The 15,887-nt window shown below is 45.9% G+C and overlaps 1 protein-coding gene across 6 annotated transcripts in view; it reads left to right on the top strand.

Annotated features, from left to right (window-relative positions):
- Positions 1–15,887, top strand: part of GABRA5 (gamma-aminobutyric acid type A receptor subunit alpha5) — an 80,836-nt gene that overhangs the window by 15,488 nt on the left and 49,461 nt on the right. For all 6 annotated transcript variants that reach the window (XM_015141721.3, XM_028850628.2, XM_028850626.2 and 3 more), the window contains 2 exons: positions 661–728; positions 832–1,052. In XM_015141721.3, coding sequence (XP_014997207.1) covers positions 661–728; positions 832–1,052 — 289 coding nt within the window. The remainder of the gene's footprint in view (positions 1–660; positions 729–831; positions 1,053–15,887) is intronic.

The following is a 15,887-nucleotide window of genomic DNA, read 5'->3' as shown; positions in this document are numbered from 1 at the left end:
AGGGAACCACACAGGTTTTCCCCCAAATATTATTAGCCACTTTTATCACTTTACCTATTTGCAATAATTTTGTTTGAAATCATTGTCTCCCACGATAGGGCTTTCTATAATAATAATTCAAAATGCTGCCTAAGGAGAAGTGGGTCTTCCTTCCTGTCTCAGGGCACACTGGGCACATTCTCATCATCCTCTCCCAGAGACCACCCAGGACCTCCAGCTTTGATTGGAAATTCAGCTCCCCTCATCCTGAATTGTCTGACCCTTTTTAAAGCCCCTCTCTGTGGTGATGGCATGGCTCTAAGCTGCCCGGCTGGCATCATTGTTCCAAGTTTACAGAGGAGGAAATGGAAGCTCAGGTGTTTGCAGAACCCCAAGGCCCCATAGCCAGGCCTCAGCCCAGCTGTTCCCAGGACTGCTCCCCAGGGGGCAGAAGGAGGAGGAGAGCCAAGCCGTGTTCTGTAGGATGGGAATTTCGTTTCATGGTATAGTGGGGAGCAGCTTGGTTTCATCCGGCGATTGTCAAGTCCTCCAGGTTTACGAAACGCACTGCAAAAGCCCCCGGTTGCAGAGGGTGGCACTGGTTGATGGACTGCGGGCACGAGCGTGTGACAGACGCGCAGGTGAGTCGCTGCAGCCGAGGGACCTGTGTCTGTGTTTCAGAGCGCATCACCCAGGTGAGGACCGACATCTACGTCACCAGCTTCGGCCCGGTGTCCGACACGGAAATGGTAAGTCCCGGGGCATGGCTGGGCGGACAATGCTTCCTCCGCCCCGCGGACCCCACCCCAGCCCCGTGCCCTCTGACCTGCCTCGTGCCTTCCTTTGCACTAGGAGTACACCATAGACGTGTTTTTCCGACAAAGCTGGAAAGATGAAAGGCTCCGGTTTAAGGGGCCCATGCAGCGCCTCCCTCTCAACAACCTCCTTGCCAGCAAGATCTGGACCCCAGACACGTTCTTCCACAACGGGAAGAAGTCCATAGCGCACAACATGACCACGCCCAACAAGCTGCTGCGGCTGGAGGACGACGGCACCCTGCTCTACACCATGCGGTGAGCGCCGGGCGGGAGCGGGCGGGGCAGGGGACGGTGCGGGGCAGGTGTGGGGCAGGTGCGGCAGGTGCGGGGCAGGTGCGGGGCAGGTGCGGGGCAGGTGCGGCAGGTGCGGGGGCAGGTGCGGCAGGTGCGGGGCAGGTGCGGGGGCAGGTGCAGCAGGTGCGGCAGGTGCGGGGGCAGGTGCGGGGCAGGTGCGGGGGCAGGTGCGGCAGGTGCGGCAGGTGCGGGGGCAGGCGCGGGGCAGGTGCGGGGCAGGTGCGGGGGCAGGTGCGGGGCAGGCGCGGCAGGTGCGGGGGCAGGCGCGGCAGGTGCGGGGCAGGTGCGGGGCAGGTGCGGGGCAGGTGCGGCAGGTGCGGGGCAGGTGCGGGGGCAGGTGCGGGGGCAGGTGTGGCTGCCCATCCTGCGGCGAGAGCGGCGCCGCGGAGCTGTTCTGACGGCAGGTCTGAGACGGCAGCGCGTGTGTGCTGGGGGCTCCCCGTTGCCATCTGCCCACACCAGCGCTCTTGGACGTTCTTTTCCTGGGCTGCCATAGGTCCGTGGCCGTTTGTTGTTAGGACTCGTTTATTCGGTTCAAGCTCAAGAGCATCTTTGGAACCATGGCCCAGATAATGTCAGACAGGGAAAAATTATTATATAAAAAACATCTAAGGAGGACAGGGCGTGGTGGCTCATGCCTGTACACCTGTAATCCCAACACCCTGGGAGGCTGAGGTGGGAGGATTGCTTGAGGCCAGAAGTTCGAGATTAGCCTGGGCAATATAGTGAGACCCTGTTTCTACAAAAAAAAAAAATCGCCCAGGCGAGGAGGCATGCACCTGTGGTCCTAGCTACTTGGGAGGCTGAGGTGGGAGGATCGCCTGAGGCCAAGAGTTTGAGGTTGCAGTGAGCCATGATTGTACCACTGTGCTCCAGCCTGGGTGACAGAGATCCTGTCTCGAAAAAAGAAAAAGAAAAAAAAAGGAATTTTTTCTTTTCTTTTGTTGCAATTGTGTAGCCTTTGAAAGTTTTAAAAGCCCATTTCTCACATGCTTGGATAACATTCCAATGTTGAGGTTAAGTTTTAGTGTTTATAATTTAAATGGACTGTTAGTCATTTTTAAAATTTTGAATTATTCATTGCCTTGGGTAAATCAATAAATTGATCAATGAGAAAGGCTCCTTTAGAGTTTTTCAAAGTTTCCAAAGTGAGTCTACGGAAGTAGGCTTCAGAAATTTTTTTTTTTTTTTTTTTTTTGAGACGGAGTCTCGCTCTGTGGCCCAGGCTGGAGTGAGTGGCGCGATCTCGGCTCACTGCAAGCTCCGCCTCCCGGGTTCCCGCCATTCTCCTGCCTCAGCCTCCCGAGTAGCTGGGACTACAGGCGCCGCCACCTCGCCCGGCTAGTTTTTTGTATTTTTTAGTAGAGACGGGATTACACCGTGTTAGCCAGGATGGTCTCGATCTCCTGACTTCGTGATCTGCCCGCCTCGGCCTCCCAAAGTGCTGGGATTACAGGCTTGAGCCACCGCGCCTGGCCCAGAAAATATTTTTTAAATTGAAAAAAACAGCATTAAAGTCAAGTTAAAAAAAGGAAGCACATTCCTTTTGCGTAGGTATTGGAATTTCTCTATCTTGCTACAATTTTTCACAGTAAACTTTATATTTAAAAGTGTAATCATAGTAGAAACTAATATTGATGCTTTCGTCTTTGGAGGATCTGTGTTTCCTAGTATATGCTCTGGTGAATACTCTGACACACTGTGTCCTGTTGATTAAAGGGGAATAAAATCAAGCTTTTAAGGAACTAAAGTTAATTTTGTTCAGAGGTCGTAGAGGGGACTGCAGCCTGAGGCCTGTAGCCTGGGAGCCGCCCTTTGGAGAGGGTTTACCAGGGGCTCCTCGCAGTGTTTCATCCCGCTGCTGTGCACAGGTGGTGGATGATCAGCCTGTGTAACATCTCATCACAGCTTGGGTGCAAGGGCACATCTGGTTATGGTTTGCAGAGGCATAATCACTAACCCCCTCAGACCTTACTTCTGTGTAGGAAAAGGCAAGGACTGGTGCTTTTATCTTGTAAAGAGTGTAATGACTCAGGCAAGAGATGTGGGGGCTGTGTGCTCTATCCTGTTTGGGCTTCAAGGGTCTTTCTGGAGACACAATCAGGGGCTTTGTGAAATGATGCTGGCAGGTGGAAATGAGCAAAGGTGACTTCTCTCACATTTGTTGCCTCGTCTCACAGTTCTAAATCTATTTGGCAGCAGGACTGTCCTGGTAACAGCCCGATAAGGAGCTGTGATGAGGGAGCCTAGAGCACACATCTTGGCATTTTGTCTTTCCTTGCATTGATCTTCAACGTGTTTGCCCAAAGATGGAGATGTGAGTTTTGAGCATCAGTGTCCTTGGACATCTCCTTGTTGATGTAGAGAGGTTTGTTGAAAAGCTGAGAAATGTTGCAAGCGTTGAGAATAAGTCCTTAGCCATCAGTCCATGGAAAAAGGAAGGGTTTGGAGAGAAGCGAGTGTAGTCTTAGCCCTGTGTGTAGACAGCAGGTGTGGAGACAGAGGCCAAGGTGTTGGAAGATGTCTGAGAGTTGGAGGATGTCTGGGAGGAATGCTGGATTTGGTTACTATGGGGATGCCTGTGTTCTGATCATGGAATGAAAATACACTCCCGGTCCTCATCGGACTAGTGCTCTTGATTCTCATCCTAATTAAATCTAAATCAAATCTTTGGATCCAAAGCCTGAAAGGTGTATCACAAGATATGCAGTTTGCTGTTGTTGTTGTTGTTGTTGTTGTTTTTGAGATGGAGTCTCACTGTGTCACCCAGGCTGGAGTGCAATGGTGCGATCTTGGCTCACTGCAACCTCCGCCTCCCAGGTTCAAGCAAGTCTCCTGCCTCAGCCTCCCAAGTAGCTGGGGTTACAGGTGTGCGCCACCATGACCGGCTAATTTTTGTATTTTTAGTAGGGAGGAGGTTTCACTACATTGGCCAGGCTGGTCTTGAACTCCTGACCTCAGGTGATCCACTGGCCTCAGCCTCCCAAAGTGCTGGGATCACAGGCGTGAGCCACCGTGCCCAGCCAAGGTATGAAGTTTTAATTCTAGGAGACAATGGGGCACACTCTCTCCTCTGAAACATTGTTGCCTGAATGGGATGGGGAGTTAGTGTCATTCCTTACAAGGGGGAGAGGCAGGAAGGGGGCCTCATACTGAGTCTGTATAGCAGGCAACTTCACAGACACAGCGTCCTTCAGCCCTCAGACAGCCCTGCCAGCCAGGTGACACTGTGACCATAATGAACAGGGAAAGTAAGGCTTAGGGGTGTTTGATAACCAGCCCAGGATCACACAGCCAGTGAGGAGGTCACAGGAATTTCAGCTCAGGTCTGAGCAGCGTTCTTGTCTAATCCACCACATCTGAAAATTCGAGGGACACAGCATCATTAGATCAGGAGTGGTTTTTTGGGAGTGTCATGCCCAGAAGGGAGCCAAGGAGAGGTGAGAACCAGAGCGACTTGCCAGTGGTAATTAGTGGCTGTTTGTGCGGAGGAAGAGTCTGCTAATGAGCTGCAAGGTTGATAATGAGTTTTCTTTTTCAGTCATATACAACATTTGGAAAGTGGAAATAGTTCCACTTCCAAGTGTTATGAATTTTAATATGATAGAGCTCTAGCTAGAATGCCACAGCAGTTTTACCCATGGATTTCGCAAAGCTGGTGAAACGGCTATGCAAACTACTGGTGAACTAGGAATCACTAAACCACTAGCTAGAATGCCACAGCAGTTTTACCCATGGATTTTGCAAAGCTGGTGAAACGGCTATGCAAACTACTGGTGAACTAGGAATCACTAAACCACTAGCTAGAATGCCACAGCAGTTTTACCCATGGATTTCGCAAAGCTGGTGAAACGGCTGTGCAAACTACTGGTGAACTAGGAATCACTAAACCACTAGCTAGAATGCCACAGCAGTTTTACCCATGGATTTCAAAACTGGTGAAACGGCTGTGCAAACTACTGGTGAACTAGGAATCACTAAACCACGAATCACCCCATGGTCGAGCACTTCAGTGCCAGGGCCCTTCTGGTCGGGAAGACGCCACACTGTCAAGTCATGGAAAGCCGACGGTATACTTTGATCCAGTCATGCCCACATAGTATCCATCTCAAGGAAATAATTAGGACTACGGAATAAGATTTATGCACAAAGGTGTCTACTATATTACTTATGATACCAAACATCGGAATAAATATGAAAATTTGGTTAATTTTTCAAATAAAAATGTATCTTTAATTTTTTTCAGATGTTGGACCTAAGTAAAAAGACAAAATATGAAAGTGGAGAACAAACTAGGTTCCCATGAGGCCATTTATTTATTTATTTATTTATTTTTGAGACGGAGTTTTGCTGTCATCCAGGCTGGAGTGCAGTGGCGTGATCTCGGCTCACTGCAGCCTCCACCTCCTGAGTTCAAGTGATTCTCCTGCCTCAGCCTCCCAAGTAGCTGGGATTACAGGTGCTTGCCACCATGCCCAGCTGATTTTTGTATTTTTAAAGTAGAGACAGAGTTTCACCATATTGGCCAGGCTGATCTTGAACTCCTAACCTCAGGTGATTCACCCACCTCAGACTCCTAAAGTGCTGGGATTACAGGTGTAAGCCACCATGCCCAGCTCCCATGATGCCCTTTTAACCTGAGACAAACATCTAGAAATGTTTGCAGGAGTTCAGTTACCATTTTCTTAAAATTGACTCCATACAGGTTATTGTACTTAAATACAATTGCTTTTAAAAAATTCCCTTTTATTTTTATTTGACCCATAAGAATTGTACATTTAGATGAAATACAGACCGATACATGTATTCAGTGTATAATGATCAAATCAGGGTGATTAGCATATCCATCACCTCAAACATGTACCATTTCTTTGTGTTGTAAACATTCAAAATCCTCTCCCTCTCTTCTACCTTCTTGCAAATATACAATAAATTATGGTTAACCATATTGAATAAGATTTTTAAATGGGAAATCCCTGCCATGCTTCAGAATTCCTTTAAATTAGTATTCAGAGATACACACAATTGAGTGAGCTGGAATTCTTTACAAAAGAGATTCGAAAGAGGCTGAGGGAATGTATGCTGTTTGCTCCCCAAATGTCTGGCAGGGAGCCTGAGGCATTTTTCTGGAACTTATCCATGATATTGGCTCTGAAGAACTTCCTACCACGAGTGGGTCATGCATTCACTGAATTTTACCAGTGAAATTCAGCAGCTTCTCAGAATCAGCCCAAAGACAGCCGCAAACATCTCCTATTGCATCCTCTAGAGGCTGCCTATAAAGTACTGAACAATTTCTTTGAGGACCATCTTTCAGCAAATGGAATGAGCCATTTTACAGAGCCATGCCCAGAGTTAGGCTTCCAGCATCAGGCAGGGCAGTCAGATCACTCCAAGGAAGCGCAGAGCAGTTCTTCCCCACCACACCTTCCTCTGTAGGGCTGGAGAAGTTAGGGAGCTGAACCCCGTGACTGGCCTGAGGTCATCTAGGGTCCAGATGGATGACCGTCCCTTAATTATTTTCTTGGGTGAGGGGAGGTAGAACTTCTGGTTGTCATTGTGTAGCAGCAGGTCCCTAGTCCCCCCCAGATAAGTGCCTGAAGTACAGGGTGGCCACCTGTCTCAGACCACACCAGATCTGACCATACATACACCACTATGTAAGTTATAAAGAGCATATAGAGATAATAACCAAGTGAGTTGGGAGGCAGTGGCTCCCTTTCAGCTCCCATCTTCCCACACCTTCTAAAAGTGCCAACTCATGTGAGAACACACAGTGAGGGTCACCTTAGGGAATGTCCCCCTGGTCTTTGGGCCCCTGGCAGGAGAGCAAGTCCCCTCCGTAGGCTCTTGTGACTGCAACAGGCAAGGAGGGAGTCCCTAGAAGGCTAGCTCTGTCTGCACCACGTGGTTCTGCCTGTCTCAGAGAACCTGGCCGCTGCTCCACCCAAGCTCACTTGCCCGTGCCTGTTTAATAGAAAGATCTGGGCAAACATTGTAGCGTGTTGACAGTTTTACCATTGTAGTAGAATCCACTGCACCAAGTAAAACAACACTAGACAGTCGTGCACTGAATACCACGCTGCATCATCTCTTTTGCACACTATGCTGCTTTTACTTTAAGGAAGACATATTTTTATGATTGCTTACACTCCATTTAGATTTTCCCCATGAATGGAAACCACTGCTTAATTCATGAATTGGGGAAATATATAGTGAAAAGATTGTGGACTTTGGAGTTAGGCTGACTTAAATTCAGGTCCTGATTGTCATTTAGTAGTCATGAGTCCTTGGCAATTATATTTTAATCTCCTAGAGCCACTGTCTTTTTTTTTTTTTTTTTTTTTTTTTGATTGGTTGGTTTTGGTTTTTTCTCTTTTCCAGTGCAGTATAGCCAGCTGCGGGGTCTGTTTCGTTCTTATTTGAAAACGGCTAGTAAATATACATATTCCTTGAATGGCCTCTTGGGGGCAGCATTGTCACATTTTTGCTTCATGATTGGTATCAAAGAGCATATAGGTAAATATCAAATAGCATAATAGGTAACTTGGATACATATATATCTGGAAGTTTTGAACTAGACACTGAGATGTGTTTGTATATATATACAAGCATGCATAGCTATACATTGTCAAGTTCAAAGCTTCTTTCATGAAACCAGATGTATTGGCTGACTTGCAATTTTTAAGGTAACACATTTTATATGGACAAGAATCAAAATATGATTTAAAAATTTGTAAAACATAGAAAATTACAAAGTGTGGAATATGGTTATGATAACACCAAGACCAAAGAGAATTAATTTTGGTGTGTATCATGTTTATATGTCTCTGCATATAGACATACATGAATACATATGTGTATGCCTGTGTATGCGCACATAGTCTCCTGTAGTTTTTGAGTGGCCTCATTCACTGAAAACTTTTGTGAATAGCTTTACAACTTAAAATACGCAGCATTGAAAAAACATTTTCCCATGTCATTAAACATTGTTATGAAACTTTGTGTTATAGCACATCCCATCATGTGGTTATACTGTGTTTATATGATTTCTGTAAAAAATTCATGATACATCTATTTTTTTTCTCTGTGATAACATTCTGATCCAAGCACCTACATATATCCTTTAAACAAATCCCAGGAATTGGACAAAACATAAATTTTTGATATTAATACAAATTTTCAAACTGTTCTCTAGAAAAATAGTACCAGTTTCACTTCCATGAACAGTGACAGTAGAGACCATGTAGTACTTCCTCTCTGGCACCTTATATATAAAAATGAAAATGAAGTTTCTGCCTGTTTTGCTACATGAGATCCAATTAGCCAGTCCATTAAAAACCATACATAACATTTACTCATCTCAAGATTTGTAGTCACTTCAATTTTTTTTTTTTTTTTGCTTTGGGACATGCACAGTGCTCCCTTGCTCAGACTTAATTTGGAATGAGCCTTGTTCCCAAGATTGGAGATACGGAGCCTGCCTGGGACACCACTGTCCTTTCCTCTGTCTAGTCCCGCTGAGCTCCCCATAGGCACACACCCACACCCTCCCTCATGTCCTCAGGCACTGAAGACAGAGACTTTGCACCAGCCTGCTGTGGAGGCAGGCAGTGGGGCCAGGGGGTGGCACGTTGGGCACACTGCCTTTGACTTCCCAGCTGAAGTTCTGTGTTCCCTGCAGAGCGTCTTTTGGACATATATGTCTCAATCATGTATGACATATGTATGACACACATGTCTTCTGTGTCATTCCATATATTCCATGTCATTCCAGCACTGGGCATTCGGGAGGAACTTATGTGTGCTTGTGAATGAATGAACCATAATGGAATGAATGACATCTCCTTTTCCTATATGAGGCCATCTCACCACCCAGACCCTAGTATGAGGGACTTGGAAAGAGATCCAGAGAATGTCTGGTTCACAGACGTGTTCTGTGCTTAGGTTTTTGCCACTTTAATAAAGAGTCAGATTTATTTTTGCTAAAATTGTACTTGCAGCATACAAATAAGGACATTTCAACACACATTTCTTGCATATTTGGTTTGAAAACGTGACCAGACACACTCTGGGCCTGTTGAGAAGGCCATCAGTCTGCAGCCACTGCAGGCAGTTCCGTCTGGCCAGGCCATGCTTTGGACTGTCGGGCACACATCTCACACAGGACCACATCACCCTTTGCAAATGGACCATCTCCAGCACATATTTGCTTTCTTAGGTCCTGACCCCACAAAGGCTGCAGACATCCTCGTCCTAGTGGGAGAGGAACCTCAACTTCAGAAATATAAACCCATTTAAACTGCGTAACACCTTAACATTTGGTAGTATGTTTATCCCCCTTCACAGATGAGATAAACGAAACAGGTAAAATGAACACATGGTAATTAACCCATTGATAACGTCCAAATGCCAAACCTCCTGGCCTCTCCCTATTTTCATAGATATTTTCATAGATAGAATATACATCAAGCCTGCAACAGGAAGCTGTGCGCGCTATTCAGCCACGGGGATTGAAAATAACGTCCACGAGGTGGCGCCGTGGCCTCGTGCATCGCGGGGAAGACAGGCAGGAGGGCGTTCTAGAGCCCCGTTAAAGCCCCGGATTCCCGGAAGCACGTCCCGGGAAGACAAAGTGCTGCGCGTCTGCAGCGTGTTCCCGAGCTGCTTGGCGGGTCTGCGCGGCCTTGAGTTTGCTCAGAGCCAGGGAGCCCGCGCTCAGCCCCAGGTCCTCCCTAGTGTGCAGCCAGCCTGCACCTCCACTACGCTTCTGGACCCCAGAGCCCCGAGTCCGGGCCGCAGCGCTGCCGCAGGCATCCCTCCCGTCCCGGCCAGCGGGGAAAGGTGAGCCCGGTGACCCGCTCTACTCGTTTCCCTCTGACGGCGGTCCCCGCAGCAGGCCGAAGCTGCTGGTCTCATCTCCTGCACGCTCTCCGTTTGGCCTTGGGCTCAAATGCCCCATAAACGCCGGCCAAGCGCCCCGGGTGGTGGAAAATTCGGAGCAGCCGCCGCCTGGCAGGAGTGAGGCTGATGCAACTGGGATTTCCATGTTTACCCTGAGAGCAGTTAGGCGTTTGCCCCGTGCTGCTGGAGAAGGGAGACTTGGCAGAGGCCTCCGGGCCCAACGTGGTTCCCGGTTGGCCCGGAATCCGGCGTTGCTGTGGTCTTCCCTCCTATAATTTGTGCTGTCTGAAGCGGTGACTAGACGTTTATCACCCTTTAAAATTAAGGTCGAAAAACATTAATAATCCGGGTTCCCCGTCGTGCCAGCCACATTGCCCGCAGTGGGTAGCCGGCTGTGAACGGTGGCTTCCGCGCTGGCGGGCAGTGTGGACAGCGCAGTCGGCTACCCAGCCCCGGGAAAATGCAGCCCCGTGGCAGCCCCAGGCGCCCTTCTCCGGGCCCTGCCCAGCCCGCGCCCCGGGGCCCCGCAGTGGAGGCCGCCTTCCCCCGGCGCGCACGTGACCTGCGAGTCCGCGGACACAGGGAGGATTTAAAAGATTTCGAGGCACGTTAGAGCATTTATGCTACAATCTTTTAACGGAGGCGATTTTTCTAGAGCATTTTAGAAGTTTGAATGAGTCCCAGCTACTCAGGGGGCTGAGGCAGGAGCATCGATTGAACCCGGGAGGCAGAGCTTGCAGTGAGCCGAGATGACGCCCCTGCACTCCAGGCTGGGCGACACAGCCAGGCTCCATCTCAAAAAAAAAAAAAAAAAAAAAAAAAAAAATATATATATATATATATATATATATATATATGAATGAAAAGAGTTTTTCACAGCATCCAGGCCAGAGATATTCATGTAGCCCCTGTTGGCCATGCTGGGTACAGCCTCCCTGAGAGCTGGACCAGCCTCCCCCTGCCTCCATGCACAATGGCCCGGATCCCCTTCCACCCTTCCCTGCACCCTGTGGTCACACATTCTTCCTTCGGGTTATCAGTGCCCGTTGCTCCCACGCTTCAGTCATTCCCCAGCCTCAAGTTGTCCTGGAACCAGGCACCCTCTGACCACTCCTTTGCCCTACATCATACAGAGTTTTCAATGATTTGGAATGTTTTTTCTTCCTTTTTAAGGGCTCTGAAGTATCTTTGTGTCAGTGTGTTCATGTTGTCTCCAAAGAAACAAACATTTATTGGTGTCTCTGCAAGGTAGCCAAAAATAGCTTTTCAGGCCGGGCGCGGTGGCTCACGCCTGTAATCCCGGTGCTTTGGGAGGCCGAGGCGGGCGGATCACGAGGTCAGGAGATCGAGACCATCCTGGCTAACGCGGTGAAACCCTGTCTCTACTAAAAATACAGAAAACTAGCCGGGCGTGGTGGTGGGCGCCTGTAGTCCCAGCTACTTGGGGAGGCTGAGGCAGGAGAATGGCGGGAACCCAGGAGGCAGAGCTTGCAGTGAGCTGAGATCGCACCACTGCACTCCAGCCTGGGTGACAGAGCGAGACTCAGTCTCAAAAAAAAAAACAAAAAACAAAAAAATAGCTTTATAAAAGAGGTGTATGAAATAGGACATAATTTCTCTCAGAAATTCAAATGTTTTAACCCTGCTTTAAAATCTCGCTGACCAGCAATCACGATTTAAGTAATTGGAATAGATTTCCTCATGGTCTGTGTCAGTCTCTCTCTCCCATCATATGTCAGATTTGTCAGGCCGGAAACCCAGTGGGTTTTAATTAATTAAATGAAAATTAATTGGATATGACTATGGACTGAATTCTGTTGCTTCCAATTTTTTTTTTCCAGGGGAAGAACAAATAATGTTTACTAGAAATAAACAATCACAAGACTTTCTCCATCTTTTAATTTAACCAGGTCCATGTGTTAGGCAATTACTACTTTGCAATAATTATTATTATTTCAATTTATAGTACTCCAAAATAGGAGTTGGTAGGTCTGTTTTTACAATGAGAACTGCTAGTGTGATTATACACACTGGCCTAAAGATGTTGAGAGAGTATATGAAGGAAAAAAGAAATTGCTGTAGTAATGAGTGTGAATTAAACATCAGAAGGACACTAATGTACCACCTGGTTAACTCAGTCATCACCAAGTTGGCCAAAGGTGATACAGCAAGTACTTCTATCACTGTTCCATTCCCTCAGGTGATTTATTTTTCTGTATGTTTTCAAAAAGTTTTGTTATGTGAATTTAAGCAGTGTAAATTAATATGTAGAGAAAAAAATCTCTACACCTGAGAGATGTAGAGGTGTAGATTTTTACATCTCTAGATGTAAACACATTTACAACACACCCCTTATGACAGCACCTACTGACAGAGAGTTCCCTTCACTGCCATTATCATAGCGAATACATGAGCGTCAATTTTAACCAGCCAAAGCAGCTATGTGACATGCCTTTGTTGCTTCCAGATTCTTAAGTCCTAACCTCTCAGTTGTCAGAATGTGACTGCATTTGGAGATGGGGTTTGAAAGAGGTAATTAATGAATTTGAGGTCATTAGGAAGGGCCCTTATCCAATATGATCAGATTCTTATACGATGAGGAGAAGATTAGGACACAGGCACACACAGAAGGAAGACCACGCGAGGACACAGGGAGAGGACGGCCATCTGCAAGCCAAGCACAGAGGCCTCAGAAGGAACCATCCCTGCCGACACCTTGATCTCAGATTTCTGCCTCCAGAATGTGGGAAAATACATCTGTAGGTTAAGCCACCCAGCCTGTGGTACTTTGTAATGGCAGCCCCAGCCGAGTACCACAGAAGCAATGAGAAGCTCCAGTGCTGTGCGAAGGAAGAGCCCTGACTCGGCGGATCTGCTGCACCAGCTTCACCCTCAAGGTGTCAATCCATTTCTTTACAAACTCAACAGGAGTACAGGTTCCTCCTTGGTAACTCTTAAAGTTTCAAGAGTCAAATGTCTTTCAATCTTAAAGAGGGTGGAACAAGATACCTCTCGTTACTTTCCCTGTTACACGTCAGCTCCTCCATCACAAGTCTCTGATTCTTTGCTGCACTGACTTAAAAGAAGTAGACCAGTCAACATCACTTGTCAAATATCCCGTGTCCCGGGGATGCAACTGGCCCACCGGGAAGCTTTTTAGTGCCCATTTTATCACACTGTTTTCTAAAAAAAATGTATCTCTTCCAAGATCATGACACTTGGGCACTGGTAACCCTGAGCTCAATAATTTAAACGACGGCAAGAACAACCTGAAACCTTTCCTCATTCACAGAAACTCCAGATGGTCCCAGAATATTTGCCTGGCCACTTAGGGGGAATGAGAAACTGACATAAAACGAGTTGCCATGGTAGAAAATAGAGCATTTTTAGATGTTCAGTGGAAAGAAGAGATTTAGGGTCAGATCACTTTAATAGAAATTGAGAAGAACGCTACTGATTGGCAGATAGGTGGAAAATTGCTGTCAAGTCTCCAAGTATGGAAAAACGAATCCTCTGCTCAGTGATTCAAGGCCCATGGGAAACTTAACCCAAATATTTGCACAGTGGAGGATGCTGTACAGCTGTGCTGGTGAGGCTACCCTCAGGTGGGCTTCTGAGTGTCACTTTATACATCAAATATCTATCCACCCACCCATACGCTTCAACAAGCACCCTTTCTCTCCACTCCCCAGAGGGGGATGTGGTGCCATCATTTGAAAGAGTCTGGGTTGTTAAAACAAAGTGCTTAAATGGCATTAAAAATATCAGCTCGGGCCGGGCGCGGTGGCTCATGTCTGTAATCCCAGCACTTTGGGAGGCCGAGGCGGGTGGATCATGAGGTCAGGAGTTCGAGACCATCCTGGCTAACGTGGTGAAACCCCGTCTCTACTAAAATTACAAAAAATTAGCCGGGCGTGGTGGCGTGCACCTGTAGTCCCAGCTACTTGGGAAGCTGAGGCAGGAGAATGGCGTGAACCCAGGAGGCGGAGCGGAGCTTGCAGTGAGCCGAGATTGTGCCACTGCACTCCAGCCTGGGCGACAGAGCGAGACTCCGTCTCAAAAAAAAAAAAAAAAAAAAAAAAATCAGCTCAAATTATTCATTCATTGTCAGAGGCATTCAGAATTGTGGAAGAGGAGATCCAGGGATTGAAAGCTGCAACACCTGTAGGGTGGAAGACTGGCACCTGTGGGCAGGGACCCTGTGGGCCTTCACATCCCCAGTCAGCATTCCCTCTGACCTGCCTGTAAGCCCAACAAGCTATGGGCTTTCTCGTTTCCATTTCATTTACCCAATTTTTACTTCCTTTTTTCAGTTACCTTTGGGCTTAGTGTGCTCTTTTATTTTTCTAGTTCCTTAATGTGTAAAGTTCAGTTATCAGTTGAAATCTTTTTTCTTTTTTAATGTAGGCATTCAGAGCTATAAATTTGACTCCAAGCACTGCTTTTGCTAGTCCCATAAGTATTGATAACTTGGGTTTTTGTTTTCATTTATCTAAACATTTTTTTCTTTTTTTAGGGACAGGGTGCCAGCATAGCTCACTGCAGCCTAAACTCCTGGGCTCAAGTGATCCTCCCACCTCAGCCTTCCAAGTAGTTAGGCACATGCCACCATGCCCAGCTAATTTATTTTTATTTTTGTAGAGACAGGGTCTTGCTATATTGCCTAGGCTTGTTAGGAACTGCTGGTTTCAAGCAATTCTCCTGCCTTGGCTTCTTAAAGTGCTGGGATTACAGGTGTGAGCCACCATTCCCGGCCTCAAAAGTTTTTAAATTTCTCTTATAATGTATTCTTTGACCCATTTGTTATTTAGAAATGTGTTTAATTTCCACGTATTTGTGAATGTTTCAATTTTCCTTCTGTTATTGATTTCTAGTTTCATTACATTTGGTCAGAAGAGATACTTTGTATGATTTTAGATTTTTTAAGTATGAGATTTGTTTTGTAGTTGAACAGATTGTCTATCCTGGGCATGCTCCCTGTGCGCTTGAGAAGAATGTGTATTCTGCTTTTGTTGGATGGAGTGTTCTATATATGCCTGTTAAGTCCAGTTGGTTTATAGTATAGCCAAAATCTTCTTGTCAGTGTTCTCTCTAGATATTCTACTCATTATTGAAAATGGGATATTGAGGTCTCCAACTGATATTGCAGAATAGTGTATTTTTATTTGAAGTCTATTAGTTTTGTCTGATATATTTTTGAGTTTCCATTTTGAGTTTCATATATGTTTATAATTTCTCTATATTTTGATGAATAGAGCCACTTTTTATCATGTCATATCTTTGTCTTTTGCAACAAATTTTGTCTTAAAGTTCTCTTTGGTTTTGATTTCAATGGAATGCCTTCTTCATCCTTTCACTTTTGACTTTTTTATGGTTTGGAACTAAAATGAGTCTCTTGTACATGATAAAGAATTATTTTATATATCTATATTGATTCTGCCAATACCTGCCTTTTAATTGAAGTATTTAGTCCATTTACATTTAATATAATTGCTGAAAGGAAGGACTTTCTACCTTTTTCCTATTTGCTTTCTATATTTCTTATTCATTTCTTGTTCTACAATTCTTCCATTTCTTCCTTCTTTTTTGTTTGTTTTTTTTTAGTGTACGACTTTAATTTTCATCTAATTTTTTACTGATATTTTAAAATTTTTCACTTAGTACTTATCCTGCAGAATAAAATTAACATCTAAATTTATAACAACATAGTTTGGGCTAAAACCAACTTAGTTTCAGTCATATGTAAAAAACTTTGCTCCAATAGCTCTGTCCTCCCATTGTTATTGTCATAAATTGTATCTTTTCACATAGTTTGTATAACATAGATTTATAATTGTATATTAACATAGATTTACAATTATTATTTTACACATTTGTATTTTTAAAATCATA

This window comes from Macaca mulatta, chromosome 7 (assembly GCF_049350105.2).
Source record: "Macaca mulatta isolate MMU2019108-1 chromosome 7, T2T-MMU8v2.0, whole genome shotgun sequence".
Taxonomy (NCBI): domain Eukaryota; kingdom Metazoa; phylum Chordata; class Mammalia; order Primates; family Cercopithecidae; genus Macaca; species Macaca mulatta.
This window is presented reverse-complemented; position numbering and strand designations above follow the sequence as displayed.